The 22,914-nt window shown below is 57.6% G+C and overlaps 12 protein-coding genes across 12 annotated transcripts; 6 read left to right on the plus strand and 6 right to left on the minus strand.

Annotated features, from left to right (window-relative positions):
- The first annotated feature begins 1,275 nt into the window (after nt 1–1,275).
- Nucleotides 1,276–2,893, plus strand: SDRG_13767 (guanine deaminase). Its single transcript, XM_008619865.1, has 3 exons — nt 1,276–1,693; nt 1,741–2,034; nt 2,087–2,893. The coding sequence occupies exons 1-3, from the start codon at nt 1,281–1,283 to the stop codon at nt 2,808–2,810; spliced, it is 1,431 nt and encodes a 476-aa protein (XP_008618087.1). The 5' UTR covers nt 1,276–1,280; the 3' UTR covers nt 2,811–2,893.
- Nucleotides 2,894–3,141: 248 nt separating this feature from the next.
- On the minus strand, nt 3,142–3,992 carry SDRG_13768 (hypothetical protein). The gene has a single exon (XM_008619866.1). The coding sequence runs from the start codon at nt 3,894–3,896 to the stop codon at nt 3,303–3,305; it is 594 nt and encodes a 197-aa protein (XP_008618088.1). The 5' UTR covers nt 3,897–3,992; the 3' UTR covers nt 3,142–3,302.
- A 652-nt stretch (nt 3,993–4,644) lies between these two features.
- SDRG_13769 (hypothetical protein) lies at nt 4,645–5,343 on the plus strand. Its single transcript, XM_008619867.1, has one exon. It carries the CDS (start codon nt 4,687–4,689, stop codon nt 5,170–5,172), a length of 486 nt encoding a protein of 161 aa, XP_008618089.1. The 5' UTR covers nt 4,645–4,686; the 3' UTR covers nt 5,173–5,343.
- Nucleotides 5,255–7,794, minus strand: SDRG_13770 (hypothetical protein; the record flags this gene model as incomplete). The annotated part of the gene is made up of 6 exons (XM_008619868.1): nt 5,255–5,923; nt 5,973–6,215; nt 6,261–6,320; nt 6,368–6,623; nt 7,108–7,574; nt 7,618–7,794. 6 exons carry the CDS (start codon nt 7,792–7,794, stop codon nt 5,255–5,257), a joined length of 1,872 nt encoding a protein of 623 aa, XP_008618090.1.
- Nucleotides 7,795–7,978: 184 nt separating this feature from the next.
- Nucleotides 7,979–9,799, minus strand: SDRG_13771 (hypothetical protein). Its single transcript, XM_008619869.1, has 3 exons — nt 8,921–9,799; nt 8,728–8,865; nt 7,979–8,683 (listed from the first exon to the last, which is right to left on the minus strand). The coding sequence occupies exons 1-3, from the start codon at nt 9,737–9,739 to the stop codon at nt 8,009–8,011; spliced, it is 1,632 nt and encodes a 543-aa protein (XP_008618091.1). The 5' UTR covers nt 9,740–9,799; the 3' UTR covers nt 7,979–8,008.
- Nucleotides 9,800–10,538: 739 nt separating this feature from the next.
- On the plus strand, nt 10,539–11,151 carry SDRG_13772 (hypothetical protein). Its single transcript, XM_008619870.1, has one exon. It carries the CDS (start codon nt 10,561–10,563, stop codon nt 11,077–11,079), a length of 519 nt encoding a protein of 172 aa, XP_008618092.1. The 5' UTR covers nt 10,539–10,560; the 3' UTR covers nt 11,080–11,151.
- Nucleotides 11,152–11,507: 356 nt separating this feature from the next.
- Nucleotides 11,508–12,365, minus strand: SDRG_13773 (hypothetical protein; the record flags this gene model as incomplete). Its single annotated transcript, XM_008619871.1, has 1 exon — nt 11,508–12,365. The coding sequence occupies one exon, from the start codon at nt 12,363–12,365 to the stop codon at nt 11,508–11,510; it is 858 nt and encodes a 285-aa protein (XP_008618093.1).
- A 1,382-nt stretch (nt 12,366–13,747) lies between these two features.
- On the plus strand, nt 13,748–14,620 carry SDRG_13774 (hypothetical protein). The gene is made up of 2 exons (XM_008619872.1): nt 13,748–13,877; nt 13,927–14,620. The coding sequence occupies exon 2, from the start codon at nt 14,157–14,159 to the stop codon at nt 14,499–14,501; it is 345 nt and encodes a 114-aa protein (XP_008618094.1). The 5' UTR covers nt 13,748–13,877; nt 13,927–14,156; the 3' UTR covers nt 14,502–14,620.
- A 219-nt stretch (nt 14,621–14,839) lies between these two features.
- Nucleotides 14,840–16,092, plus strand: SDRG_13775 (hypothetical protein; the record flags this gene model as incomplete). Its single annotated transcript, XM_008619873.1, has 3 exons — nt 14,840–15,503; nt 15,552–15,639; nt 15,696–16,092. 3 exons carry the CDS (start codon nt 14,840–14,842, stop codon nt 16,090–16,092), a joined length of 1,149 nt encoding a protein of 382 aa, XP_008618095.1.
- Nucleotides 16,093–16,101: 9 nt separating this feature from the next.
- On the minus strand, nt 16,102–16,987 carry SDRG_13776 (hypothetical protein; the record flags this gene model as incomplete). Its single annotated transcript, XM_008619874.1, has 8 exons — nt 16,102–16,179; nt 16,227–16,307; nt 16,354–16,389; nt 16,439–16,482; nt 16,533–16,590; nt 16,639–16,732; nt 16,778–16,838; nt 16,891–16,987. The coding sequence occupies 8 exons, from the start codon at nt 16,985–16,987 to the stop codon at nt 16,102–16,104; spliced, it is 549 nt and encodes a 182-aa protein (XP_008618096.1).
- Nucleotides 16,988–17,346: 359 nt separating this feature from the next.
- SDRG_13777 (hypothetical protein) lies at nt 17,347–18,942 on the minus strand. Its single transcript, XM_008619875.1, has one exon. The coding sequence runs from the start codon at nt 18,909–18,911 to the stop codon at nt 17,376–17,378; it is 1,536 nt and encodes a 511-aa protein (XP_008618097.1). The 5' UTR covers nt 18,912–18,942; the 3' UTR covers nt 17,347–17,375.
- Nucleotides 18,943–20,356: 1,414 nt separating this feature from the next.
- SDRG_13778 (hypothetical protein) lies at nt 20,357–22,110 on the plus strand. Its single transcript, XM_008619876.1, has one exon. It carries the CDS (start codon nt 20,540–20,542, stop codon nt 22,061–22,063), a length of 1,524 nt encoding a protein of 507 aa, XP_008618098.1. The 5' UTR covers nt 20,357–20,539; the 3' UTR covers nt 22,064–22,110.
- The last annotated feature ends 804 nt before the right edge of the window (nt 22,111–22,914 follow it).

Consider the following 22,914-nt stretch of genomic DNA (forward strand, 5'->3'; position numbering starts at 1 on the left):
TGCTGTCTGTCGATGCGAGCTCTATCAGCTACAGCATCGCTCGCGATCGGCGGCCTTCTCCAACACGGTGTAATACCTTGTCAAAGTCACACCTCTATGTAACGCTAATGTCACGAGGGCGAGACCACAATTTTGTACAATTACATCGTCTTGCAAAGATGCAGCAGTGGTTTTGACTTTGGGGGACGCAAACCCAATGCGATAGTTGGCAATAGAGAACGGCATCACAACTGATCTATCAAGTGCTGCAGAAATATTATTATTAATTCGCTCCAGGCGACGTTTGCACAACGCAGCAGTCGTTCACCGTCGGGCACCCGGTGGTGCCGTTGGAAACATCTAGTGGGCTCTAGCCGCCTCTCAAACATGTATGGTCGCACAATTGCGACCCGTTTGGGCCAAATCGACAACGAGTTGGTGAGCCAGGTGAGTCTCATGGGCGGCTACACAGTGGTCGAATGTACTTCGCGCTGCCGACGAGCGCGGCACCGACTGACGCACCCTTGTCATCCTCCGCGACATCGTTCCACGCTGCCGCCACGCAGTCGACCTTGACCTTGTCTCTCGTGATTGCGTGCGTCATTTTGGCGCTGCGCTACTGGCACGTGTACCGACTCAAGAGAGAAATTGAAGCGCTAGCCTACGCGGCGACTGAGACCGTGGCAGTCTCGCCTTTGGAGGCCAAGCAACAGCACCACGGGTGGCAGCGTAATCTTATACCACAATCGACTTCTTCTCCAATGGCCAAACGCGTAAGTGCATTGATTTCTTGTATATGGACCAAGCAGCTCTCAGGTGGTCAGGTGGCGTGTTGCGAGGGCAAACACATTCGCACGAGGGAGCGCTTCGGCGCAGAGCCCACGCGGCGATCTCACTACCATGCTCGCTAGCCACATCTCTACGCAATGAAGCCTCCGCCCTTGTACATACGTCGTCTCTGTCCGTCGCGCAGCGTCTGCGTTCGGCGTTCGGAAGAGTGCCGGGACGATAGAAACAAGCCCAGAGACGGTCTCGCAAACAGAGCTCGTCAGTGGCTCTTGGTGGCCCTCGCAGCGCACACGCAGGCCATTCTCTAGTACGTAGTCGATTCACTGCGCGAGCAGCACGCTCGACCACGAGCCAGAGCCTCGTTGCGCTGAAGCGCCCGCATCTTGCATCACCCATGGCATCCCCAAAGCTTGAACCAAATCGGATGAGTCCCAACGCAAGTTGAAGTTGACGCGTGTCACGCAACCGTACTCAATCTGCTATTTTTGAGGTTCGCGTGACATGCAAAAAGGATGCGATTTGCGATCTTCCCTGCCAGCTGCGACCGTTCGCAGTCGCGAGTCGCGACCCCATTCCGCAACTTTCTCTCGGCCACCAACATGTCGTCGTCGCTCATCACTGCGTACAAGGGCGTCGTCGTCCACTCGGTGCGCTTTGGCGTCCTCGAAGTCCTCGACGCCGGCCTCATTGGCACGAACGCCCAAGGCAAGATTCTGTTTGTGCACGACTTGGCCAAGACGCCGATCGAGTCGATTGCCTTTGACACGCTCGTCGACCATGGCAAGAAGCTGCTCCTTCCCGGCTTTGTCGACGGCCACGCGCACGCGCCGCAGTACTCGTTTCTTGGTGTCGGCATGCACCTTCCGCTCCTCGACTGGCTCAACACGTACACGTTCCCGCACGAAGCCAAGTTTGCCGACCTCACGTACGGCACGATGCGCTTGTGTTTACAATGCTTAGATGTCACCTTAGGTATGCGAAGAGCATGTACACCAAGGCCGTGACGCGTCACGTGCGCAACGGCACGACGACGTGCTCATACTTTGCGACTGTCCACCTTGAAGCGTCCAAGGCCCTCGCCGACATTGTCGCGCGTATCGGCCAGCGCGGGTACATTGGCAAGGTCAACATGGACCGCCACGCGCCGCCATCGCTCGCCGAGACGACGTCGCAGTCGCTGGCCGACACAAAGGCGTTCATCGAGCACGTTCTTGCCAAGGAGGACGACCTCGTGACGCCCGTCATCACGCCGCGCTTTGTGCCGAGGTAACTTGCAGGATTCTCTTCTCGCCACTCGACACTCATTTGCGCTATATAGCACGACATCGGAGCTCATGCACGGACTCGCTGCGCTCTCCAAGGAGCAGACTCCGCATTTGCCGGTGCAGTCGCATCTCTCGGAGAACGGCAACGAAATCGCGTGGGTCAAGGACCTCCACCCCGACTGCGACAGCTACGCCGACGTGTATCACCGCCACGGGCTTCTGCACGACCGGAGCTACATGGCGCACTGCATCTGGTGCAGCGGCGGCGAGCGCGCGCTTCTCAAGGAGACGGGCACTGGCATTGTGCACTGCCCCAACTCGAACTTTTCGCTCACGAGCGGCGTCCTCAACGTCCGTCGGTGCCTCCGCGACGGGCTCAAGGTCGGTCTTGGCACGGACGTCTCGGCCGGCTACACGACGTCGATGCTCGACGCAGTCCGGAACGCCGTCATCGCCTCCAAGCTCGTGGCCATGGGCCATGGCAGCGACAACGACGGCGAAGCTGCGACGAAAGAAGACCCGCTCACGTACGCCGAAGCCTTCCACCTCGCGACGGTCGGTGGCGCCGAAGTGCTCAACCTCGAAGACAAGGTTGGCAACTTTGTGCCGGGCAAAGACCTCGACATGCTCGTCGTGGATCTGAATGCTGCCGACAGCCCCGTGGACGAGTACGACACCGACGACACGCTGCATCGGTTCCAGAAATTTCTGTTTGTCGGCGACGACCGCAACATCACCAACGTCTACGTGCGCGGTCGCCAGATCCACACGCGGTGATCGCCACCTATTTAGTCGCTGCAATGTACGACGTAGTCGATCGTTTGTATGATGCAATCAACACGAAAGGCATTGTCAGCTGACTCGTTGTTTCCTTTAGTTAGTACACGATTCTGGTTGATCCGGGGTCTGGACGTGAAGATTCTAGTGTCGTTCTGGGACGACGACGTAGCATGCGCAGAAACAGCCCCTTTGTTAGTCATGTTGAACGGGATGGGCACAGCTTGGCTTGGCAAGATGACTGCAAGTGCTCCCGTGCGATCACAATGACGTGGCAGCACATTGTGCCACGTTGCACGCCTCCATCAACAATTTGGCGAAAAGAAGGAAATGGAACAAAGGGGCGAGGTTGATTGATGATTACCACCTAAAATTGGTTGTGGCGACTAGTGCTACACGATACACAGGCGCGGTCGTCGCTGTGTGGCTAGAATTTTTAAATATTTTGGTCTTGTGGTGGCTCCTCGCAGAAGAGTGCGCAGAGATTTGCGTCTAGTATGACGCGCGCGGCTGGCAAATCTGCCGGCTAAAGCGCGGGCTCTTGCCGTGGTGTGTGAGCTTGTATTGCATCGACTTGTTGGCCTTCTGCGTCTGGTACAACGCGTTGTCTGTCTTGGTCGTGCGCTTGAGAATGTTTTGCACCATCGGCTCGATGCTGCGGCGGTTCTCCTGGAGCGACACGCACTTGTCATAGAGCTTGCGGTGGAGCTCCTCTTGCATGTCGAGGATCTCGAGCTCAGCGAGGAGCTCGTTCATCTGGTCGCACGCCTCGAGTTCGCGCAGGTCCGTGGTCGTGAACGGGTAGAACGCTGGGTCAAAGAGCTCTTCGTCCGGCACTTCGCGGTAGTCGACGACTTGGTCGAGGATGACAAAGCCGTCCGTCGACTGCTTTTCGCTGCCTGGTGTGTATGGCAGGCCCGCCGTCCAGATGAGGTCGTCGGTCAGCGGTGTCTTCCAGCCGAGCGCGGGCACGTAGGGTGGCGCGTCGACGTTGAGCGTGGTCATCTTGGTCTTGTTCGTGGGCGCCGACGCACCCTTCTTGGTCGGGCTACGGGGCGCGGGCGTCGGCTGCGTCTTCTTGGCCATGCTTGGGATCTTCTTGTGGAGCAATTTGCGTAATGAGCTCCAAGCTGCAAATAGCTTCCTCCGCAACTTCAACCATATCGCACCGGCCGATTCCGCCAATCACAAGCGTCGAAGTTTACATTCTGCCAATCAGACGACGCCGAATAGATACTGGCAAACCAATCACGACGCTGCGTTTCTACCCATCTGGTACCCGTCCTCGAACGTTCTCGCCATCTTGGTCAGCAGCAACAACCGTGCTGCGCCGTCGACAAGCCGCAACATCGACTACCTGCTTGTAGAGGCCGCGCTCAAGCCGCTAGGTCTTCCTTATTCAGTGCTTTTCATGTGAAGCAGCAGCGATGGGTGCAGGCGACATAGATAGAGCTAGCGCGTGTTCTCTCTTTCTCAGAACCCGCTTTTACAGCGAGGCCACCTGCAGAAGACGTCGAAGCGGCTGCTTGGAGGAGTGTTCGCGCATGGAATGTATCAAGGATCAATCTCGACAGCAGCTGCTCGTGCAGTTAGTCAAAGCCAGCGTTCTAGTCGATGTGGCCGCAATTGCAAGACGAGTAGCTTGCGTGTCGCGGGCCCATGACGTGGCACGCGCATTTTGTTCCGCTGGCTTTCTTTGTTAAATCCATACAAAGTGCAAATGAACATAAAACGTGCGCGAAATAATCAGCTTTCGTCGAATAGACCGGGCTCCGTTATCCGGATATATTCGGCTTGTTCTTGGAAAACGGCGCTTGGTATCCGGATATTGAGCCACCGAGACGAGCGTCAATCCTTCTTCGAGGCAAGCCGACGCATGAAGCTCAACCCGAACGCGATCTCCTTTGTACCGACATGGTCGTCTGCGCCGCCCGCGCCGCCGCCGCCGCCTCCGCCCATGCCCGCCGATCCGCAGTACACGAATGAGTGGGACACTGCCAACGGCGGCGGCTGGGCTGACGACGACGGCGCAGCCTTTGGCGACGACGCCGAGATTGACGAGCTCCTCGCCGAGATTGAGCGCGTCCAAATGGAAGAAGAGCTGAGTCGCGAATACAATGAGCTCAAGGCGCAGGGCAAGACGGAAGAAGCCGAGCTCTGGAGCCGCTGGATGGTCTCGCCGCCGTCGCCGCTCTCGCCGCCTGCGCCGCGCCACCACAAAAAGCACACGCACCACCAACCCACCCAGTACGGCAAACAGCCGTACCACAACAGCTACAAGAGCCGCAGCGGCCCGCTGTACAATCCGCGCGGCACCTACGCACCGCACAATCCGGTCACGGCCTCGGTGCCCTTCCAATAGGTCAACGCACCGCGTGTAGATTCCCAACCTTTCCCCGTATAGTAATTAGTACCTTACCCTCACCCTGCTTCTGGTTGTGGCTTTACACCGCAACTTCATCGTCATCAACAAGCAGCTCGTACGGGACATGGTGGTGGGGGTGCTTGGCACGCTTGCCGAGGTGGCGGCTCTGTTTGGGCGACGGGTTCGGCGCTTCGCAGGACAGTGCTGGCATCGGCTGCCGGCTCTTGTGCGCGTGGTGTCGCTTGTGGTGCATCGGGAGCTGCGTCAGGAAGATGCTACTCGTCTCGCCATGACCCAAGGATAATGACTCGTGCGGGGACGGCTCGGGCTCCTTCCTCGGCTCGCTTCGTTTGGGGCTCACGCTCTTGTTGCGCTGCTTGCGCTCAAAGGCTTGGCGCGCCCGCTGAATCTCAAGCATGCGGCGCTCCATGGTCTGGAGCATCTGCATCTTCTTCTTCGTGTCCGAGACGGCGCGGAGGCTCACATTGCCCATTTTGGACATGTCGGCCACGCGGCGATCGGCCATGATCTTGTGCACGGCAGCGCGAAAGTGGTGGCGGAGGATGACCTTGCGGGTGCGCGCCGTCGAGGCGGCGTTGCGCGCGTGCACGTACGCGCGGTGCCACAGCACCGTGATCTTGAGGCGCTTCGCCTCGAGAAGCGCGTCGTTACGCTCATGCCACGTCTCGACGAGCTGCACCAAGCATGTGCGCTGGAGGTACGCACGCCAATGCGCCGTCATTCGCGCCTAGGAGGCGTCCACTACGCGCCATATATGATGCGGGACCGAAGGCTACCTCGTGCTGCCGGCGGCGGCGGGCGGCGACGAGACGCCGCGCCACGAGAAAGCCGCGCACTAGCCGCTGGATGCGCACGATGGCGATCGACTGGCGAAGCCGCTCGACACGCACCCGCGCGCGGTGGCCTCGGTATATGCGCTGGATAAGCGTCGAGTGCCGGTTCAAGTACGCAGCGATGCGCTCGCGCTTCTCGTCGCGATTGAACTCGACAAATGTGAGCGCGCGCTGCACCTCGGCCATCTAGTCCGATGATAATGGACAAGTTGTCTATACGACACAGTGTACATCTTGATCAAACACATCCTGGACGCTGCGAATGTGCTGGAAGCGCTCGTGCAAGAGCAGCTACGTTGGACGTTGCAGGAGCCATGGCGCCTATACACTATGCGTACGTGGGTATATCGCAGCCGCTCGAGCTTGGCGTGGACGGCGTCGGCGCCAAACGCGCGGTCGTCGACGCCGAGGCGCGGGCTGAGCGGCGAGAGCTCCGGGTACGTGAAGGTCGGCGTCATGGGCGGGCGCGGGCTGCTCGCGCGCGGCGACGGGTGCGAGTACCACGACGGAATCACAAGCGACGGCGACGAACTGCGCGGGCTCAAGAGAAGCGGCGCAAGCGCCTCCGGCTTGCGAGGCACGATCGCCATCCTCCTTTTCAACACGAGCAGCAGGTGTAACGACCGTCGATTCAGCGTGTTCACGTCACAAGGTACCTTTTTGGTCATGCGAGCGTTGTCCCCCTATGCGTCATGCGCGGTGGAATCCAAAATCCAAGTACGGAAGATGAATAAATCGACTGCCCGAGCTTACTCGATCCATTTTCAAACCCTCCACATCTCAAAATTAGCTGGCACGAAAAGAGGTCATGGAATCTAGTAGGGTTTACGACCAGCAGGCAGGTGCTGGATGGCGATGCTACGGCACAGTGCTTGCCGACGGCGTGTCACGAGGGTTTGGATCTGCTCTAAGGGTCGCCTCCAATGTGGACTGCAGATCACCAAATGGCGGATTGCTCGCCGCTGCATCGCCTTGTGTTTGTGGCAACGTAAGTTCGTCGCTTGGTGGGTTCGGAGGAAGTCTGCCGATGCTTGCCAGTCGTGTTTCGCCAGAGTCCAAACCGATCGGCAGCGAGTACGACCGCGCAGGCGAGCTGGGTCGGGACTTAGTCTTGGCCGCAAGACGCTGCCACGTGTAGGCCGCCTGGTCTTGGTCGATCTCCGAGTCGACGGCATAGAGCAGGTCAGGCTTCCCGGTAAAGGTTACGTGCACAAGGAAGACGCCGCCTGGGTTCTTGGCCGTTGCATCCGTCGTCGTCGTCGTCGTCTTCTTGGCGCGCGTATGCTTCTCGAGCCGAGTGCGCAGTCGCGTCAAGTTGTTGTAGCCAGCAGGCAGAGCATCCGTGTACGGCGTCACAGCAAGGAGAGAGTGAAGCTCCGTGGATCGTGTCCCGATCCCTTGGAATCGCGGCTTGGACGGTTTGCCAAAGAAGGACCACTTGAGCCTACTTTGGCTCAACGTCTCATCGAGAAAGAGCCATTTCGTGCCGAGTTTGCCCTTTGTGGAAACAACCAGCAGCGGCAGTCCTTCCATCATCTCGGTCGTCTACAAGCAGATCATCGCGAGATGTGGAGACACGGGTGGATACCAGCTCCACGTGACGGCTCTTGCGCACTTCGTCGGGCTGCAGGAATGTCATGAGCACGTCGGAGGTGGCGCGGCTCTTGCGGTCTTCGCACTTTTGTTCCAAGCGCGTCTTTCGCGTCAAGTCGCGTGCCGACTTGGCTTGACCGCGGACTAGCGCATTCGGCGACGACTGCCGCATTTCTTCAAGTGACGTTAAACTACGATGTGTATATATAGTACTGAGTCTATTCTCCATGGCAAGTAACCAACATGGATATAGCGTTGGCGCGAAATAACATGCGTCACGACAACGCTCTTCCACCGACCTTTGAACTCTTCTCCACATCACAAGTGACGAAGCGAGAGAGCACCAGGAGAAAGCGTAGCGACACAAACGATACTCGATTCTACGTTTACGGTTCTGCTGCATCTCTTGAGGCGACCGCATCAGGAAGAGTCTCGGTGGGAACCAGTGCAATCTCAGGGGCGTCCAAGACGCCGCTGGCTTGCCGGACTTCGGCGGCGATGGACAATCGTTTGGTGCTCTCGGCTGAGACGAGCGACCACGAGTTCAAGCGCGCGGGGGCGTTGGCGCGTGCTTTAGCTTTCTCGCTGAGGCGCTGCCACGTGTACACAGCTTGCTCTTGATCGATGGCCGACTCGACCGCGTACAGAATATCGGGTTTGTTGTCGAACTCGACGAGCACCACGTAAATGCTGCACCGACTTGCGTCATCTGTCTGCGTGCGCTCGGGTATCGGAGCCCCCTCGTCGTCCGGGGACGCTACGACAGTCGGTGTCGCGGTTGCTTTTGCACTGATTCGTTTGCTAATTTGAGCGTGCAGCCGCGAGAGGTCAGTGCTGTACGTGGGAGGTAGAGCATCTGTGAACGGCGTCACGGCACGCAGCGAGGCAAGCTCGACCGACCGCTTTCCGCTGCCCTTGAATTTTGGCTTGGACGGTTTGCCCAATACCGACGCCTTGAGCTTGAAACGTGTCAGAGAAATGTTCATAAAGAGCCACCGCGTAGAGAGTGCCGCCGATTTTGAAACGACCGAGACAAGCACGCCTTCCGTCATTTCGCTCGTCTAGCGCGAAAAGTGAGCCGGCGAACGACAGACGCAAACCGTACGAGGACCAAGTGGCGGCCCTGGAGCACCTCGTCGGGCTGCATGTGCGTCATGTGCACATCCAGCGCCGCGCGGCCCTTGCGCTCCTCGGCTTTGAGCTCAATGCGCGCCTTTCTGCTCATGTCCAAGAGCGACTTGGCCTACGTCATCGATAGCAATAGAACCCCGTGGCTTGCAGTGAAGAGGTCGTCGTACGACGGCGTGGGTCTCGGGGTGATAATACTCGTCGTTGAGGACCTTGACTTGCATCGTGTGCTCGAGCGTGCCGGGCTTGGCGGTCACCTTCATCTTCTTCTCCTTTGCGACGGTGGAGGCAAACTTGCGCCAGCGCGGCTGCTTGAGTTTCTTCTTGTGACTCGCCTCGTCGTCCGAGGACGCGTCGTCGTCGTCACCTGTCGTGTGCGCCGATGCCTTGCGCGCTTGCACCCACACAAAGAGGAAAAGGAGCGTCTTGAGCAGCACCAAAGCGCCAAACACGGCGCCCAGAATGATCAGCGCGAGGTTCGGGGACGGCGCGGCGTCCGGTGGCCGCACGATCGTGGCGTTGACCGCGGTCGAGTTGCCGCCCGCGATCGATGACGTGACGAGTGCTGCCGAGGTACTCGAGAAGAAGCTCGCGGCGCCAAAGCACGAGGACGGACACGCACGCTTGGATCGCGTCGCGTCATCTTCGTGCAGCACGAGGAGCGACACTTGGTACTCGATGGACGTGGCATTCCGCGGCAAGGCGGCGGCTACGTAAAAGTACTGCGAGGCACTCCAGGGTAAAAACGAAGTGTTAACATAGGCGCTCGTGGTCTCGACGCCATCTTGGAGCGTGTGCAGGCGAAACGCAACCGTGCAATCGGTCGCATTGTCTGGCAGCGCGCAGGAGGTCGGCGGGACGCTATCAACGCGCCACGCGACCATGGCGCAAGCGTTGGGGCTTGGACACAAAGAGACATCGATCGATGCAATCTCAAACGACGCCCCAAGTCGCATGAGATGACGGCGTGCTTCACGGACGACGTACATGCCACAGCGTGTGTCGGATCTTGTGGCGACGCTTCGCTCGATAGTATGCACCAATCAGAGGCCTGGAAAACGTATCTTGGGTGCGGATCGTATGGCGACAGTGGATTTCGATCGCGTTGTTGACTCGACGCGATTGGGACGTGCAAAGCTTCGCATTCGGGTGTTTCAAACTCTTCGTGTATATCGTATGCCACCTCGTGAGCGCAGCTGACGTCATCGAAGCAACCCGTACTAGGCTAGTGCACAAGATTGTCAGGTTGGGAAATCCACCACCAAAATGCCCAGCACAACTGACGACAGAACTGCACAGGCTAAGGAAAACACAGACTCATCACACGTCTCGGGTTGGTTGCTCCGATGTACTCGATTGGTCATCGGTTCAACAGACTCACTCAGTTTCCGCAAACAGCGACTTGCAGCTCTTCTTTGGGATTTGTTGACTAACAACAGAGCTCGCTTTCACAGTTCGAGTGAGTTCGCTCTAGAACCGGTACAACTCGGCTCCCCGACCTGGGGTGCGATGTACACAGAGCCTCCGCCGGCAGTGCGCCTCCATTCTCAATTCTCAGGCGTAGACAGTCTAGCGTGGAGCAGCAAGATATGTGCTGACGCGTGCGTCGTCATTCATACGTCGCCATTCATCCGGCACCGTCGTTCCGGCAAGCCTGCCACGCACCCGACGCTGTCGAGCGACAAAAGATACGCGCGCGGCCCTCCCTGCGCAATTCCATTTTATTACATACAAAATCATTGTCATATTTGTGATTGCTTAAAAAATAACGCTAAGATGTGACTTTGCACTTTCTGAGCGGCGCAAAATAATGGCTGTCCGCGATGCGTTCCGAGCGATCCTCCAGCAGCAGTCGGCGCTGTTGCAGACGCTCTCGAACGACGTGTACATATTTCGCTGCCCCATTCTCATGGGCACGACGGGCGGGCACGTCCGCCACTCGCTCGACCACCTGCGCCGGTCGCTCGACGCCGACCACGCTGGCCACATCCACTACGACATTCGCGCCCGCAACACGGCAATCGAGCTGGACCGCGTCGCGGCCATTGATGAAATGGACCACATCTTGTCGCTAGCCGCGGCGATCGCGCCCTCGCACTTGACGTCGCCTGTCCGCGCCGCCTTTATGCTCACGGCCGACGGCAACGAGGTGCAGCTCGCCTCGACCGTCGAGCGCGAGATGGCGTTCGCCGTGCACCACGCGATCCACCACAACGCGATGATCAAGACGATCTTGCGCGCCAACTTTCCGTCGCTGCCGCTGCCCGACACCTTTGGCGTTGCGCCATCGACACTGAATTTTCGGCAGTCGGAAGCGGCGGCTTCGTAATAATTGAGCTGTGTCGAATGTCCTAACAATGTGGTCGCTTTGTACGAGGGTACATGCGTCAGCACGTGTGTCACGTTGTGCTAGTGTTCCTGTTCTAGCAGCACGGATATCAACCACCGCGACCTCCAACTCGAACGAGCAGTTTGTGTTGGCGCCAGTGCATTCTGGCCAATTGCAGAAGCGTTTTGACGTGGCTTGTTGCGGTGCTGCATCTGCGACATCGTCACTTGCATGGCCGACGGGCAGTGCTCGTCTTCGTCGAGGCCAAATGTGATGCGCGACGTGAACTTGGCACCCGCGTCGGAGCGTGCTCCGGCCGCCTGCCATGGGTTGTCGAGTACGATCAGTACGTGGCGGTAGACGCGACGGATTCGAAACGGACTATCTTTCTATTACAGGAGGCTAACTTAAACGGCACTGAGGATTGCTCAAAGCAACTTGGTTCGCATCGTGTCCCGAAAGTACTTGTTGCCAATGCCGCCAAACCCAAAGGCCGGGACGACACGCGCAACACGGGCACCCGTCGACTTGATGTATTCGCGCGAGATGAATGACATGCGCTGGTTCATCGGGACGCCCTTGTTGTTGTACAAGTCGAGACTGAGGAGGTGGAGCGGCGTTGAGAGAAATTGCACCAGCATCGGGCACGTGAGCTGCGCGAGCGTATTTGACGTCCGCGGCGTCTGGCCGAGCTCCTGGAACTTGGCCGACAGAATCGGCGGCGCAATGAACGACGCGCCAACCGTGAGCGAATCGCGGATCGCAAAGAGCCCCATTGACATGAGCGGGAACTTGGTCGGCGCAATGACGCCAAACATACGCGTGAACTCGCGGTCCTTGATGATGCACGCGCCCATGTTGACGGCTGTCGTGGACAAGAACTTGGGCATGTTGCTGTCGACTTCGACCGTCTCGCAGAGCGAATCGACAGCGTTCGCGCTGAGGTACGTGGCCGTGTAGACACCGTAAATCAAAAGAAACTCCTTTCGGCGAATGAACTGGAGCGGGTTGCGGACAAAGTCCCTGCTGATCTCGACGAGGGCCTTCTTGAGCGGGCGGGCGCCGGCGGCATTCTCAATGACGGCGCGGTCGACCGTCGTGATAAAGGGCGCGACGAAGAAGGACGCAATACCGGCGGCCGCGAGGTCGATCCCGAGCTTGGTGCCGAGCGTCGTCAACGACGACGTCGTCGGTGTGGTTGTGGCAGCGGCGGTCGAGGAGGGCATGTGCTTGGACGCTACGACGCTTATCGGAAACTGACCTTGGTGCGAGGAAGGCCATGACATTGCGCGATGCCATTGGCCGATCGCAACTTCAAAACGCTTGCGGATTGGCTCAAAAACCAAAGGTAATGTGACGCGTCGGCGCAAGCAGGACGTCGAGTGGCATTTTTTTAAAATACTTGGTGTTTGTATGCGATTAATTTCGCGGGTGCTGGGTGATTTGCCTCTTGAAGCAGCCAGGACGGGTGTCACGGCCAAGGTGCAACCACCTGGCCCGTCTACCCGTCGCCAGCACCGACGACGTTGCGTGCGCTTGGCTAGGGCGTAGAAAACCCGAGTCGAAAGGGCCAGATCCAGGACGACGACGTCAACACTCTCTCAGCACTCGCCAGAGATGCGCAATCGGCCTTCGCGCCACATGATCTTTCCCGCCCGCCCCACTTGTTGAGGCAAAGATACCCCGTCGGAACCAAGAGAGCTGCTGTGACAGCGAGCCGCACCTAGCTTACGTCCACAACGCAAGGGCCAATTGACGGCAACGTCCATTGGATGCACATCTGCGATTGGCCAACCGATTGGCGCTGGTGCCGTTCTGGAAGCCTATTGGTCAAAATCCGTCGTGCGATCTTCTGCAGGATCCCAATCTGGTCGACGAGAGGCACGACGCCAGCCGATGGTACGAAGATAGCGAACGCATACCGTACCCTACTACGTTGTGGACGCTGCACAAACGGAATGGCACGTATAGATGGCATGGGATCACTCGGATATTCCGATATTTCTACTCGGCCAAGAAAGGACCATGCTGGTGCTCATTGGGTTCTGTGGTAGAGACATCTCGCTGCTTTCGTTCGAACGCGAGGCTTTCTTGCTGAACGCTAATCTCATTTTTAACTCGACCACAAGCCGCGTGCAAGGTACCGTAGCGAGATTCAAACTCGCACCAGCTCCTCGTGCTGGCATGCCAACACCTAGAGCTCAGGACCAACAACAAAGAGACGTCGTGTTGGTTACGAAGCCTCATCAGAGGCACGCGGTGGCAAAGCGCCGGTCACTGGATTTCTTTGTGTCTGGACGCCGTGTTTTTGTCGACAGGACCACGGGGTAGTCTCGTGGATTGAGTTGCTCGTCCACGCGAGTAGCAAGGGATCACTGGGACATCTTGTGGGAGAAGGAGGTTGATCTTGCGAAGCGCCATTAGCCATTGAAAAGGAGCTCCGTTGACGTTCGTTTTGCGAGTGAAAACGCTATCACGATGTTGCGCGCATGGGGCTGTCCCTCGACGCCTTGATGCAAGGTGTCTGTCTTTGCGTTTCAAGAAGCTGACGATTTTGTGTCGCGCTGTCGACTCTCTGAATCGCACACTCGATCTTGTTTCTGTCCAAACAAGAGAATAGACACGTACAGACGGACGATTCAAAAAGCCGCTCTCTCGTAGTTTTGAACGAAACCAACGCATCGTGGTTGTCAGAACGGCAGACGCCATTTTTGAGAAGGCCCTTTTGTCGTCCTCCCCTAGCATTCCTGCTGCTCCTCACGCCGAAGATATGGGACTCAAGTCCCGTTGAGCTAACTGTGAGTACTTACTTCTCTTTTCTTATTGATCTTTGGTCGTGCTAACTAGTTGCTCTTCGATATGGCCCTGATTTGGTGCAACCGCATGAATCAAAGCCGAAAAACCGTGGCATGAACGCGATCATGCAAGATTCCGACGTCCGCATCCCGGATTGGCCACCATCGTATCTCGGTCGCTGCATTTTAGCCAACCCATCATCTGGATATCCATAAGCGGCTTGTGACTGGACAAAATAGAATGCCCGCTTTTGCGCACGGCGATTGGTCCACCAAAGAGCAATGTGGGCCAACTTGGCACAGCGCGTCGGCACGGCCGTCGCGCTCTTTGGCGCGACGGTCTCGGGCACGTACCTCACTGTCGAGCTCGCCATCTCGCACGCAGAAGAGACGGCCGCTGATGAGCGCAAGCTCTGGGAACGAAACCTGCGCCCGCTTAAGAAGGAAGCCACGGACCGTTTGCCCAGTGTCGCCGATGCCGACGAGAAAGACCGTCTCAACCATGTCATTGCGCACGTCGACGCTGCTGAAAAGCGACTCCAGAAGGCAGAAATGGACGTTATCGACATGAAGATTAGCTGGAGCGATACACAAAACAAAGTCGCGGCCTTCTTCAGCTCGAAATAATGACAATATACACGTTGACGCTCTGGAATGGTTACGTCCTTGTACCATTGATGCTTTTTCATAGACCAAATTTGTATGCAGTACGCTGTGTCATTTCCAAACTAAGATCTGAAGCTCTGAACCGAGTCCTTGTTGTCCTAGGATAGCAATTTTTGAACGAGTGCACTTTCCTTGCACCCACGGTACGAAAGGAACGAGCGCTTCGCCAGAACAATACTCGTAAACCTCTGGCTTAGCTCCTCAAACCTTCGACGATTTCAACGCTCGATGGCGGAAGAAGAGAAGACGTTGTAGCCATCCTCGAAGATTAATGATCATTTTCGATCTTCCACGCTTCCATGGCGACAACAGCGCTCTCGCTGCCGCTCTGCCAAGGCCTCACACCGGACAACCTCGCGTCGGCGGCTTCGTCGTACCCGCGACTCAAGCCCGCGCTGTCTACGGTTCTAGCGCAGCCGCTCGCAACATGGTACACGGACCGGACCGAGTACCTCAAGGTTGCAACGCAGACCATGGATGTGTGCGCGGCAGGCAACGGCCACAGCGCGCAGCTGCCCGTCCTCGTCGTCTACGGCCTCCCGGGCAAAGACTGCTCGGGTGTCTACTCAAACCAGGGCTCCAACACCAACACGGCCGAGTACACTGCGTTCATCACGGCGCTCGCGACCCTCGTGGGCACGCAGCCCGTGCTCTACGTCCTCGAGCCCGACGCCGTGGGTCTCTTGGCCGACGGCGCCAACTCGTGCGCTTGGACGCACGGGTACTTGGCCAATATGGAGATTGCGATGAGTCTTCTCACTGCTGCCAACCCGAACGCGCTCATGTACGTGGATGTCGGCTGGTGGACGTTCAAGAATGCAACGACGATGGCCACCATGCTGCCGATCGTCGACAAGCTCGCGAAAGCCGGGCGCATGCGCGGGATCGCGATCAACACGTCCAACTACCGCGGCAACGCCGAGCTGCTCGAATATTGCATGAATTTTGCCGCGGCGCGCCCGGGTACGCATCCTTTCTGAGATCCAACCGGTTGAATAGTGTTGCTGCTAGGATACACGTGCATTTTCGATACCTCGCGCAACTACCACGGCCCGAGCCCCACAGGCGAGTGGTGCAACGCCAACATGGCCGGCATTGGGTACACGATACTGCTCAAATAGATGGGAATGTGCGAATCTCATGACAGCTGCGCAGGGTGCCACCGACGTCCAGCACGGGATCGCCCCACGTCGACTACTACCTCTGGCTCAAGACACCCGGGCAGAGCGACGGTCTCTGCAACACGGGCGTAAGTGCCGACGCGATGCGGGGGCCGGCAGCCGGTGACTTTTTCCAGCGCGGCTTTTCCATGATGTGGGACAACGGGTACTTTGTCGACAAGGGCCTCGGCACCAAGCTCGGCGAGTACGCAATCCCGGGCCAAGTTTCCGACTCGTCCATATCGCCGATCGTGTGGGTCATCATTGCCGCTTCGATTCTCGCTGCCGGCATCGTCCTCGGCGTGGGCATCCTGCTCAAGAAGAAACGTGACGCGCGCAAGCAGAAAGAACGGGCCGGATATCAACTCGAGCGCCGGTCGCCGGCTATTTAAGACGTTGCGTTAGGACAAGCCTGGCCACGCCGGTCGCTCCGTCTCCTCGGACTCTTCGACGAGGTCCGTATTGAATAGCTCGATAAACTATCCCATGAATACGCGTCAAAGTCTACACAGTGGAATACTACTACCTGCTGGTCCATCATGCGCGGCTTGGGGTGCGAAAAGCGAATGTACTCGTCAAACACAGAGCTAAACGCCCAGCGCTGCACCTAAACCCGTCCTCGTTGGCCTCAATGTCCTCTACATCGCGCCGACCTTTCGGAGGCACCCGACAAGGCAGCCCGTTCGATGCTACACAGTCGCCACTAGCTCCTCGTTGAAGTAAAGAGAGGAGGCGTACCTTGCCCTTGTTGCAATGAATGAGCATCGGATGGTTGCGCTTGTCTAGCCATAGCCATCATCGTGGACGAGCGATATGATTAACGTTGTCGTACCCAAGACAGCGCTCAATGCGGCGGCAATGCCCTTTTCTGGGATGTCCACGAACGGCTCCTACACCATACGCGTTGGGTACTTGACGGCGACGGAGGTGATGAGGACCTTGTTGCCGGGCACACCAAACTGAAGCAAGGTCACGCCGTGGATCTTGTTGAATTCGCAGTTGGCGAGTGGGTAGTCTTCGAGCACGAGCGTTCTACGAGGTGCTAAGCACGTACGTCCATGCGCCACAGACGCGTACAAGATGCTCTTGAGCCCGAGCGTCTTGACAAAGGCAAAGTTCTTCTTCTTGGGAAAACCGCCTACGCCGCAAAGGAGCGCATGAGACGCCGCTGCGAGATCGAGGAAGCGTACTGCGGTAGAGACCACGCTCGACCATGGCGAAGTTCTCGGGCGGGATGAGCTCCTCGTATTCGGTATCGACCTCCTCGTCCTTGCGCTGGGCTTCCATCCCTGGTGGCACGACGAAGATATTCACAAGCCGCTGATTGGCGAAAAAGACGGTATTTTAGCCAATCCCATGCGTGTCGTTACCAAGCGCTTGTGAGGTGCATTCTTATTTAAGATGCTGCGGATTGGTGCGTTTCAACACCGCGATCTTGCCCTAGGATAGATAGATAGATGGATAGATGGATAGATAGATAGATAGATAGATAGATAGATAGATAGATAGATAGATAGATAGATAGATAGATAGATAGATAGATAGATAGATAGATAGATAGAGAGATAAGATTGCGGCAACCTGTACGGAGCTCAATGAGCTGCACGAGACACATACACTTGGTCGTGCGACTGCGAAACGAGAAAGAGAGATGCAACAAAATGGTATTCATCGTCTAAACGCTGGGGGCGCCGATGGGCCCGTCGAACGAGTCCTTGCACTTGATGCCGGGCGTACCAGGAATGCGCGGGATGTACCAACAGTGACCCTTGGCGACGCCGCCGCGGGTCGTTGCCGCGAGGTTGAAGCCACCAAAGTTCCACGACTTGTCAAACGACGCAAACTGCACCTTGAGCCAGTCCTTCGAGAAGCTGAGCTCCATAAAGCCGTACGGGTTGCCGCCGGCCACCCAGATCGGGTCGAGAAACTTGTTGCTGCCCTGCGTCGACGACTCGGTGACAATGCCACCACCACCGCCGTTTTCGAAAAAGTGGGTCCCCCACTTGGCGACGTCATGGTTGAAGCCGTGCGTGTGGCCGTTGAACCACGCGTGCACCTGGTTGGTCTTGGTCACGTTGTACCAGCGCATCATGCGCGGCTCGCCCATGTGAAAGTGCGGCGAGTAGTGCGTGTTGATGATCTTGAAGTCGGCCTTCGAAGCCGCCATGTCGCGCATCGCGCCGTCCATCGAGTCTTGGCCCCACTTTTCAATCGTGTCCATGCAGGCCTTGTACATGCCGACGTCGCCGCCGGCGCAGAGCTGGTCGCCGCCAATCACGTTCTTGCAGGCTGTGTTGGAGTTGGTGACCTTGAACTTCTTGGCGTAGCCAAAGCACTGGCAGCAGACCTGGCTCGCACCGTGCGACTCGGCGTGGTTGGTGTCGAGATTGTAAATCTCGACCGTCACGCCGTCCTTCTCGACACTCTCGACGTAGTAGTGGTCCTTCATGAGCCACCGGTCGCCGTTCGGGCTCTGGTAATTCTGCTGGAGCGAAAACTTGAGGTTGAGGTACTTGAGCATCTGGGCCGTGTCCTTGCACTCAAAGAACGCGTTGTCCTTGTCGCCGCAAATGTACTCCGAGCCGCCAATGTCGTGGTTCCCCGCGACGTTGACCCATTTGATACCGGCGAGCTCCGGCTGGTTGTACACCTTCTCAAACGTCTCCTCCATGCGGTACTTGATGTCGTCCGGGCCAGCGCCGTCCCAATAAATGTTGTCACCGTGACCAATGACGCGCGACGGCTTGGGCTTGAGCGCGCCGGCCGACTTGGCCATGATGTCGGCGACATACAGCTGCGAGAAGTAGTCGACCTTGTAGCGAATTCGCGACGTGTCGATCGTGCTGTCCGCGTACAGCTTGCAGCACGAGCCCGGCGGGCCCTCGCCCTTCTCGGACGTCGACGAGACCTTGCCCGTCGTACTGCCCCAGTCGCCGACAGCGAGCATCGTGATGACGGCCGGGTCGGTCTCTGGGTTGGAGCTTGGCGACGGCGCCGGCGTCGTCGTCGGCGAGTTGGACGCCGGCGGAAGCAAGTCGCTGTCACTCACGTTCTTTTGGGTCGACGCCGGCGCGGGCGTCGCGTTCTTGTCCGTGCCGGCGCCGTCCTTGGCGTCGGTCGTCTTGCCGCCCGAGAGCGTCACGGCGAGCACGACCGCGACCGCGACGGCGACCAGCAGCGAGACGAGGATAATGATCGTCTTCTTCTGCATCTTCCTCGAGAGCAATGAGCGACCAGTGAAATTGGAATCTGACACTGATGGGCCCCGCCCTCTACCTGGACACTCTGGAAAACGAAAAGAGCCATATAGATGCCAAAGTATATCCGATAAGCATCCTTTTGTTTTGATACGCTCTTCCTGATCGATCTTCGCGCGTGGCACGCGAGAGATCCGGTTGTGTGAGAAATCCGGATAAAACGTGACTCACGGCCTGTCTGCCAATCAAAAAGGCGCATTCGCCGATGCATGGATGAGAAATTTCATGTTTGCGGCGGCATGGACCAGCCACCCAGATTGGTGTCGCAACTGTAGTTGCAATATCAATGCGCTTCCTGCATTGCGGAGGCTCTTCCTGCTGCTCTCGTTTGGCGCTACAGTGGCGGAGTGATTTGCCGGTGGTTATCTCGATAGGAATGAGAAGGCGGCCTGCAACCTGGATGTGGGTACACGTTTCGTTCGACACAACCTCACAACTTGTGCCAGCTGGCGAGATTTCTATCAAAAATTTGCACCATTTGATGCCAACTTCAAGCCGCGTTGACGGCCTTCCCACAAGCACGCGGGCGCACTCGAGTGCAAGGAGGCTCAGGGCACATAACCAACGAGTGCATCAAAGTTTCTAACTGGTTAGAGCCTTGCCAGAGCGATGAACAACCTCTTGTGGGACGGGTGCCATGGCGCCGAGCCAACACTTGGGCCGCGACGAGCGATATTACCCGATGTGCCAATTGTACTCTAACGTAAGGATGCTATCACGATGGAGGACTCACGTTGCCCAACTTCCAACCAAAACGCTTTGTCGACCGACGTCGTTCTGCGTGAAACGGCGCTGCCGACTCGAAAGCGAAGTCATCCGAAAGCTCTGCAAAGCCCGTATTCCACGAGCATCGCTGGACCTATGGTGCTATGGGGCTGGCACACTGAGTCTGGATGCGGTGAAATTTTAGGGAACGAATTGTCGTCTTGGGACGACCAAGCAGAATTTCGAATTGCTCGAGTGTCCATGCCGTCTGGACGCGGAAGGAGACTTGCCTGCACGAGATGTATCGCGCTGCACGGATCGCTCTGCTTGCGACAGACATAGACGGCACGAAACTTCACTCCACGATGATGTAAAACCTTGTTTAATGACTAGTGCAATGAGGTAGAATCGAACTCCCGACAGCGCAAATGCCATCGTCTGGCAGGGAACGAGCAATGTTGCGAACGGAAAGGTTGGAATCGGTCGTCCATGCCATTGAATTTTCAAGGCAATTTTTATGGGACGAAATGGATAACTACCGTAATTGCCGTATTCAAGTATCCTAGTGTCCCATCATTGGCCAAGCGACTTTACCCTTACTCTCCGCACCTCTGACAGGCAGCAAGCTCTGTACCAGCAGAACGGCACGAGTCCACTTGCATACGCACTACATGATAGAATTGTCTATAGCCCCACGATATTGGTACAGCAAGGGCCACGACTACGTAGGATCACTTGACGGGAGATGACAACGGACGAAATAAGGTAATTGGCCGGCGGGACAGGCCACTGTAACACCGTCCATACCCATGCACTCTGAATCTCAGTGCAAATCGCGCTGCTGGCCATTTGCCATTCGCCACTGATCGCCGCCTTCATGCAGAAGAAGACGATCCTTATCCTGGCGACGGTGCTCGTCGCCGTCGCTGTCGCCGTCATCCTCGCCGTGACACTCTCGGGTGGCAAGACGACCGACACCAACGACCGCGCCGGCAACGGCCAGAACCCGACGCCGGCGCCTGGCCCGAAGAATGTGACGGCCGACGACCTCCTTGCGACGACGGTACCTGCGTCCAACACGCCGACGCCGGCGCCCACGGCCAACCCCGAGACGGATCCGGCCGTCATCACGATGCTCGCGATTGGTGACTGGGGCAGCACTACCGGCAAGATCTCGTCGACGTCCGAGAAGGGCGAGGGCCCGCCGGGCTCGTGCTGCAAACTCTATGAAGACAGCACTGTCGACACGTCCCGTCTGCGCTACAAGGTTGACTACTTTTCGCAGCTCTATGTCGCCGACATCATGGCCAAGTCGGCCGGCGCGCTCAAGCCAAAGCCGTCGCGCATCCTCGGGCACGGCGACAACATCTACTGGGACGGCGTCGGTCCCGGCGACATTCAGTACCGCATGGAAGAGACGTTTGAGAAGATGTACAACCAGCCGGAGCTCGCCGGTATCAAGTGGGTCAACGTCGCGGGGAACCACGACATTGGCGGCTCCGAGTTTATCTGCGGCGAGAAGGACAATGCGTTCCGCAAGTGCGACGACACGGCCGAGATGCTCAAGTACCTCAACCTCAAGTTTTCGCTCCAGCAGAATTACCAAAGCCCGAACGGGAACCGGTGGCTCATGAAGGACCACTACTACATTGAGACAGTCGAGAAGGACGGCGTGACGGTCGAGATTTACAACCTCGACACCAACCACGCCGAGTCGCACGGCGCCGACCAAGTATGTTGCCAGTGCTTTGGCTACGCGCGGTTGTTTGGCGTCAAAAACTCCAACTCCGAGTGCAAGAACGTCGGGCCCGGTAGCCGTCTCTGCGCCGGCGGCGACCTCGGCATGTACAAGGCCTGTATGGAGACGATTGAAAAGTGGGGCCAAGACTCGATGGACGGCGCCATGCGGGACTTGGCAGCTTCGAAGGCCGACTTCAAGATCATCAACACGCACTACTCGCCGCATTTCCACATGTCGCCCGCGCGCATGATGCGCTGGTACAACGTGACGCAGAAGGCCCACGTGCATGCGTGGTTCAACGGTCACACGCACGGCTTCAACCACGACATTGCCAAGTGGGGGACCCATTTCTTCCAGAACGGCGGCGGCGGGGGTATCGTCACCGAGGCTTCGACGCCCGGCAACAACGAGTTTCTCAACCCGATCTGGGTGGCCGGCGGCAACCCGTACGGCTTTATGGAGCTCAGCTTCTCGAAGGACTGGCTCAAGGTGCAGTTTGCGACCTTTGACAAGGCGTGGAACTTTGGCGGCTTCAACCTCGCGGCGACCAACCGCGGCGGCGTCGCCAAAGGTCACTGCTGGTACATTCCGCGCACGCAGGGCTCGAATGGTGTCAAGTGCAGCGACTCGGTGGATACACCGATCGGCATGCCCATTTAATAAGTCAGACGAGAAGTGTCTACAAGAGAACGACTTTTGCTTCCAGAGTTCTTGTTCGCGGGAAGCGTCTAGTCTAAGGTCCCATCAAAGCCATCATGAATACGAGGGCAGTTCGTTAGCAGGTTGGCGCGTCTTCGCGTGAGACAGCGTTTGCGTACATAGACTTGGAGGCAGCGAGCTCCAAGTCGACGTCAATTCACCTGCATATGAATGATGTGCGTGTACCTGGGTCATGCGGCCAAGGTAGAGACCTCTTGTGATCATGTAGATCACAAGAACGACAACAAGATCCCCGCGCGGGATCAACTGGGCCGCCGAGCCCTGAACGACGCGCTTGCGACGACCTCCGACGCGATGATGGCGATCCCGATCGAGACCCCGACCGCTCGCCGTCGACTGCCTTAGCGGTAGCGCTCACCGCATCCCGCGAGCTCCTCAAGGCAATCGACGACGATTCGTCTTCCGGCAGCCCACAAGATGGCAGACGAGCTCGTGGCGACGGTCCTCGTGGTCCCGCCGGTACATACGCGTTATCCCTCATGAGGTTAATGGCGATCGAGCCGTAGACCTTTGAGGAGCTCAAGGCCGCATTTCGGCGATGCGACGAACGGCTATGCGCTCGAGAGGGATACCCGCGAGGCCCTAGCGAGGTATATTTGCATTTTTTGTACCGTCAGACACGGAGCTAATCGTCTTCCATAGGCTGCTCGCGACGAAGATGGAGCTCGGGCTCAAGCAGCTCGTTGCCGAGCTCAAGATAGTATCATATAGTTTTACCTAATACTCAACAACAGTAGTCACTTTTCGTGCACTCAACTACTTCTTTTGTACCGCTGTCGCCATATCCATCG

This window comes from Saprolegnia diclina (genome assembly GCF_000281045.1).
Source record: "Saprolegnia diclina VS20 unplaced genomic scaffold supercont1.63, whole genome shotgun sequence".
NCBI lineage: Eukaryota > Oomycota > Saprolegniomycetes > Saprolegniales > Saprolegniaceae > Saprolegnia > Saprolegnia diclina.

Bases quoted from the DNA above. Each gene is read 5' to 3' on its own strand.
- SDRG_13771 (XM_008619869.1), bottom strand. From the start codon at position 9,739: ATGTACGTCGTCCGTGAAGCACGCCGTCATCTCATGCGACTTGGGGCG. The intron at 8,866-8,920 runs GTACGACGACCT...TCGATGACGTAG, and splicing joins ACCCCGAGACCCACGCCGTC to GCCAAGTCGCTCTTGGACAT. The intron at 8,684-8,727 runs GTACGGTTTGCG...TTTTCGCGCTAG, and splicing joins AGGGCCGCCACTTGGTCCTC to ACGAGCGAAATGACGGAAGG.
- SDRG_13769 (XM_008619867.1), top strand. From the start codon at position 4,687: ATGAAGCTCAACCCGAACGCGATCTCCTTTGTACCGACATGGTCGTCT.
- SDRG_13778 (XM_008619876.1), top strand. From the start codon at position 20,540: ATGCAGAAGAAGACGATCCTTATCCTGGCGACGGTGCTCGTCGCCGTC.
- SDRG_13774 (XM_008619872.1), top strand. From the start codon at position 14,157: ATGTGGGCCAACTTGGCACAGCGCGTCGGCACGGCCGTCGCGCTCTTT.
- SDRG_13772 (XM_008619870.1), top strand. From the start codon at position 10,561: ATGGCTGTCCGCGATGCGTTCCGAGCGATCCTCCAGCAGCAGTCGGCG.
- SDRG_13777 (XM_008619875.1), bottom strand. From the start codon at position 18,911: ATGCAGAAGAAGACGATCATTATCCTCGTCTCGCTGCTGGTCGCCGTC.
- SDRG_13767 (XM_008619865.1), top strand. From the start codon at position 1,281: ATGCGATTTGCGATCTTCCCTGCCAGCTGCGACCGTTCGCAGTCGCGA. The intron at 1,694-1,740 runs GTACGGCACGAT...ATGTCACCTTAG, and splicing joins GCCAAGTTTGCCGACCTCAC to GTATGCGAAGAGCATGTACA. The intron at 2,035-2,086 runs GTAACTTGCAGG...TGCGCTATATAG, and splicing joins ACGCCGCGCTTTGTGCCGAG to CACGACATCGGAGCTCATGC.
- SDRG_13768 (XM_008619866.1), bottom strand. From the start codon at position 3,896: ATGGCCAAGAAGACGCAGCCGACGCCCGCGCCCCGTAGCCCGACCAAG.